At 42.7% G+C, this 6,254-nt stretch overlaps 1 protein-coding gene across 3 annotated transcripts in view; it reads right to left on the bottom strand.

Moving 5' to 3' along the window:
• sgms2a (sphingomyelin synthase 2a) overlaps positions 1 to 5,372 on the bottom strand; it is a 62,201-nt gene extending 56,829 nt beyond the window's left edge. Inside the window, exons 1-2 of one of the 3 annotated variants that reach the window (XM_048596573.1) lie at positions 5,140 to 5,372; positions 4,954 to 5,059 (exon numbers count right to left, since the gene is read on the bottom strand). In XM_048596573.1, coding sequence (XP_048452530.1) covers positions 4,954 to 5,030 — 77 coding nt within the window. In that variant the 5' untranslated portion in view covers positions 5,031 to 5,059; positions 5,140 to 5,372. Of the gene's footprint in view, positions 1 to 4,953; positions 5,063 to 5,139 lie in introns of those variants that run through there. The other 2 variants (XM_048596562.1, XM_048596536.1) reach the window with 2 other exon arrangements.
• Positions 5,373 to 6,254: the final 882 nt, after the last annotated feature.

A 6,254-nucleotide genomic window follows, 5' to 3' on the forward strand; every position in this document is an offset into this window, starting at 1 on the left:
TCTCCAAGGACCCAGGCAGCTGAAGGCACAGTCTCCATTGGTGGAGTACAATTCATCATTTTTAATCACTCACTTTGTGGAACTTAATGATTTTGTTATTACAGTGACAAATTGGAGGTCAGATTTCTGGTGATCTTAGCAAAGGCTGTTAGAGTCAAAGAATTTGGTAAGATTACCATTTACTTAAATATCTACAATTTAAACTCTTAAGCTTACACAAGGCCCTAAGTGGAATTCTCTCTTTGCAGAGTCTATCATGCGATCTCTTACATCTCTATTTGATGTGGAGGTGCCAGTGTTGGACAAGGTTAAAAAAAAAAAAATCATACAACACCAGGTTATAGTCTAACAGGTTTATTTGGAAACACTAGGTTTCGGAGCTTTGCTCCTTCCTCAGGTGTAAGGAGAGGGGAGGTATCAAGACACAGAAATTATAAGTAAAATATCAAAGGATGGTGTGGTGTGTGTGCGCCTTCCGCAGTTGCACAAAGCCAACACCCCTGAACATCCCATCATATCAGGCAATGGGACCCTGTGTGAGAACCTCTCTGGCTCTGTTGAAGGCAACTTGAAACCCATTGTGCAAGGAATCTCCGGCTTCTATCATGACATTAAAGATTTCTTAGAAACCCAGCACCCACAAACAAGGAACATTCCTCATCACAATGGACGTTTCAGCACTCTACACCAGCATCCCCCACGATGATGGCATCGCTGCAAAAGCCTCAGTACTCAATACCACCAACTGCTAATTTCCACATGCCATCCTACAACTCGTTCACTTTATACTTGACCATTACGTCTTTACCTCCGACAACCGGTTCTTCATCCAGACACACAGAACAACCAAAAGGACCAGATTTGCTCCCCAACATGCCAAAGTTTTCATGCACAAGTTCAAACAAGTATTCTTTGCTGCGCAGGACCTCCAACCAACACTATACATCAGATACATTGATGACATTTTCTTCCTTTGGACTCATAGTGAGGAATCACTTATTCAACTATGTAATGCTGTCAATAAATTTTACCCCACCAGACTTACTATGGACTATTCTTTAGAATCAATCTCATTCTTGGACACACGCATCTCTATCAAGGACAGACACCTCAGTACCTCACGCTAATGCAAGCCTACGGATAACCTCTCAATGCTGCACTTCTCCAGCTTCCACCCTAAACATATTAAAACAGTCATCCCCTACGGATAAGCCCTACATATACCCAGGATCCACTCGGATGAGGAGGAACGCGACCGATACTTGAAGGTGCTGAAGGACACACTCATGGGAACAAGATATGATGCTCAACTCATCGATCATCAGTTCTCATGGGCCACAGCGAAAAACTGTAATGACTTCCTCAGAAGACAGACGTGCGATATGACAGATAGGGTACCCTTCATCATCCAATACTTCCCTGGAGTAGAGAAACTGTGCCATGTTCTTCATAGCTTTCACCATATTATTGATGACGATGAGCACCTCACCAAGATCTTCCCCATGCCTCCACTTCTTGCCTTCAAACAACCGCCAAAACTTAAACAGACCATTGTTTGCAGCAAACTACCCAGCCTTCAGGAGAATATCAACCACAACACTATACAACCCTGTAAATGGCAACCTCTGCAAGACAGGTCAGATCATCTACATGGATAGTACCCATTCGTGGGAGCACCACCCACTACGTGCATGACAGATACTCATGTGATTTGGCCAACATTGTCTGTCTCATACACTGCAGGCAAGGATGCCCCATGGCATGGTATATTAGTGAAACCATGTTGATGCTGTGACAATGGATAAATGAATACTGCGCAACAATTGCCAGACAGCGGTATTCCCTCCGAGTGGGGGAACATTTCAGCAGTCAAGTGCATTTGGCTTCAGGTGAATGTTCCCCAAGGCAGACATTGGGATACACAACAACGCATGATCACCAAGCAGAGGCTGATAGCCACATTCAGTACCCATTGGGATGGCCTCAATCATGATCTTGGGTTCACATCCCACTACAGGTGACCCCACCGCATCACTCACTCACACACACCCCTATGGGGTGAATTTTCATTTGCAGACACATTCTCTATTTTGTTCAAAAAGCACACAATTTGTAGACACAGTCAGTCAATAGGCATTTTATAAATTCCTGCTTGGAAATAAAACCAGTCTGATTCCAGGTTAAAACACAGACAGTTGTTGCTTTACTGTTAGACTCACACGTAAAATGCATTGTCTGACTTGAGATGTCACTTGTTGTACACACTAATTAAAACGTTTCATTATCTCAGGGCAGTGACTTGAAAGAAATTCTGCGATCTGCATTTTAATCAATCGAAACCTGCATCCCCTTTGTGACAGATTAAAGATTTAACAGGAGGGAATCAGCTAGCCATTTTAGGTTTATTCAATACATTCACATCAGTTGTATGCTCCTTTGATCTTTTACTTATAAATTCTGTTGATACCTCCTCTTTCATTACACCCAAGGAAGGAGCAATGCTCTGAAACCTAGTGTTTTCAAATAAACCTGTTGGGCTATAATGTGGTGTTGCGTGATTTTTGACCATCTCTATTTGAGCATTATCCCTTCACTTATAATTGCGTGCTTATAGTTATGGCAGAAACTAAAAAGTTGCAAGTCACTCATTGTGATGCCCTTTCGAACATTGTGGTTGAGAGTACACGCAGAATCATATCGTCAGTTTGCTCTCAAGTCAAGTGAGACTTCCAAAGTGCACAGCATTTTCAATTGCGCACCTATTTTGTTTGTATGGTCACAATGTGGCTTAAAAAATGCAAATTAAACTGGTGAGGAGATGAATTGTCAATATCTGCACTATCACATTTGCTGAACTGGGCAGCCAGTCACAAAAAAAAAAGGTCACAGTACCTTTTAATAGTTTCCAATAAATGAGGCATAAAGAAACAATGGACAAGATGTTTAACTGACAGAGATCAGCTTACAGTATTTCATGAGCCACCTGGCTCACTAGCTAATTTGGAACAGCTCCAGCCATATGTGCTGCAATGAGTATTGGTGGGGAACTTTTTGGACTGCAACTCAGCCACATCTGTAAAAAAAAAAATCCCCAAAGACATCTTGTAAGTGCACTAGCACAACGAGCAGTAAGCCCACCTGCATAAACTAATGAGGGGTATCTTTCTGACCAGGAATTCTCAAACTACTTTGGTGGGAATGGGAGGTATAATAACCAGGAACAGAATCACAGTGCAGCCTAACAGTAAAGCAAAAACTGGACAGACCAGATTTGCTATTGCTCCAGCCTTGGGGAATTTAGGTCACAATTTTACATGTAATATCTTTCTGAGCACATTCACTTTTTAAAGGCACTCTTTTGGGCAGCTAAGTGATTTATCTGGTGCAAAACTTCAAACCTACATTAGTACTAAAATAGCCAATATCTAACATACTTTTGTTTAAAAAATTGCTTGTTTGCTTTCAACAATAAAGTAATTCCCAACCCCATTCATGTATTTAACCAAAAATCCACTGGTGGCACGTTACCCCCTGCTCCTTCATACACTTAACTCTATTACACACCACATCGGGAATTGTAGCTTTAAGAGCAAAGAACGTGCAATCATACAGCACCTTGTATGACCTCCACAGCCCAAAACAATTCACAGCTAAGGAAAAACTTTTGAAATATAGTTACTGCTGTAATGGAGAAAAATCCAACAAGGTCATTTTTTTAAATTCTCTCGTGGGATGTGGGCATCACTGGCTGAGCCCAGCATTTATTGCTGTCCCTAATTGTCCTTGAGAAGGTGGTGGTGAGCTTCCTTCTTCCTTCCACTCAAGTCCCTCTGATGCAAGTCTTACCTCAATGTCCTTAGGGAGGGAGTTCCAGGATTTTGACCCAGCGACCGTAAAGGAACAATGATATATTTCCAAGTCAGGATGGTGAGTAGCTTGGAGGGGAATATGCAGGTAGTGGTGTTCCCACAAATCTGCTGCCCTTGACCTTCTAGATGGAATGGTCGTGGGTTTGGAAGGTGCTGAAAGGACTTTGCACATGATCTCACAGCACAGCAAGCACACTCAGTGAAATTTCATTAGGGATTAAGTACGTACTTGGACATTATCCCTTCTCTCACAGAGACCTGGGACACATGTCTACAAAAAAGACACCCATATGCGATAGCTTAATGGTATTATTGTTAGGCTATTAATCCAGAAACTCAGCTAATGTTCAAGTCCTGCAATGGCAGAAGGTGGAATTTAAATTCAATAAATAATCTGGAATTAAGGGTCTAATGATGACCATGAAACCATTGTTGTTTGTCAGGGAAAAACCATCTGGTTCACTAATGTCTTTCACGGAAGGTAATCTGCCATTCTTACCTGATCTGGCCTATATGTGACTCCAGACCCACAGCAATGTGTTGACTCTCTCAACTGTCCTCTGGGCAATTAGGCATGGGCAATAAATGCTGGTCTGGCCAGAGCCACCTGCATTCCATGAATGAATTTAAAAAACAGTAGGGTCTTGAGAGCTTTGAATAGACAGCTCATGGAAAAGGTAACACCTCAAGCAGTGGTGCATTCCTTCAGCTCAGACCATAAGGTCCAGCTTGTCTACAAACTGCCTAATCGAGAGAAATAAAACATACACAGATTGTCTACAGATTATGAAGAATAAAAATCAGTGTGCTTATTCTCATTTTGCAGAGAATTGGAACCTCATGAAACTCGAGTGGCTTTATCAACTCTCTTTGAGCTGCTCGGCCTGTAGGTTCCCAACTCTCGGCTCATATTCCTTATCTAACTCATCAGGTGTACAGCACACTATTCGGAAACAGAATCAAACGTTGCTCCTAAATCCACGTTGGCCTCAGCAATAAACCTGGTCAATAATGGGGAGCAAAGGTTAGTTGGAGCTCAGCACGTAGGCACCAAGAATATGTACAAGAAACACTGTGTTCTTACCCAGGACCTCGAACTCGATGTTTAACGCCAGTGACTAACTGGTTTGTACGAAAAGGGCTGGTCAGGGCCGGTATCATTCAGTAATCACAGATAAATGCCTTTAGAGCTAGAGAGGAACAAATACAGGAATAAACACACTCGCTCAGAATCCCTCTGAACTATACTCCTGAACCGTCCCGAGTATACCTGATCTTCCGAGCTGCTTCTCACTTAAATCCCGGGGTTGAGAATGTGAAATCCGTGCCACTCTTAACAAGACAGTACCCCACTCCCCGGTAGAGTGGAACGGTGCCGTTATAATTCCCCCCAAAACACCTGAAAGTGAGAGGAGAGAAGAAGAGTGAGGACGCCTTGACCAGCCCCCTACCACTGGTGGGACCACAGAGGCCCCTGCGCTGGGACAGGTCTGCCTATAGTGAACAGCGAAACTCCGGATTAAAACCCAATATACAGGCTCCACCCACAGGCCAGTCTGCACAGGAGCCCCTCCTACAAACACTCCCTACGATTAAAACTACACACTTTAGAACCTGTTTCATTTTCCCTTTCCACCTCACAAACTCTCTGCTGCTGTGTGTTTTAAACGAAAACATTTTAATCTTGTACACATAACGCAGAAATTAAAATAAAAGTCAACGTGCTTATCTTCCCAGAATTTAAAGCGGATTTAGATTCATAACAAAATATCTGGCTAGCAGGCACTGTGCAATGCTGATTGTGAGGTCAGATGTGTGATCCAGATCACTTTAAATCGATTGTTGTATTGTGAGGAGCAGTTGACATTTCTTATAAAAGTATAAAAGTTAGATTTAAAACTATGTTATTGTCTCCACGTCGTGAGTGTGGGATTAAGTGGGTGGGCTGGGGTAGGGTGGGGGAGGGCCGTTCAATTTTTCAATGCCAAATGACCACAAAAGACAAAGATTAACCCGACCATTCAGTCCCTTTAATTTAGCCCCTCAGAATACTCCAAAAATCTACCCTCCTTCATTTCAGCACGCAATGCAAATGGCACACATTCACATTGCACCTTCCATGATTTCAGGAAACTCTTCCCAGTCAGGGATGTGCTTTTGAAGTTTAGTCAATTGTTGTGTGACTGTCCTACTTCCACATCCATTCCCCACATCCTAACCGCCTTTGGTCTTTTTGAATCTGTCTTCAGTTCCAGCCCATACAACTCAAATTTAAAACTGATGTTCTGCATTCACCTTAACTTTGGAATGCATCTCTAGGCGACACCTTTCCTCAGGGATGGAGAGGACATGTTTCATCAGTTACGATGAAGATGAAAGGAAGAC

This window comes from Rhincodon typus, chromosome 1, assembly GCF_021869965.1.
Source record: "Rhincodon typus isolate 14 chromosome 1, sRhiTyp1.1, whole genome shotgun sequence".
NCBI classification, from domain to species: domain Eukaryota; kingdom Metazoa; phylum Chordata; class Chondrichthyes; order Orectolobiformes; family Rhincodontidae; genus Rhincodon; species Rhincodon typus.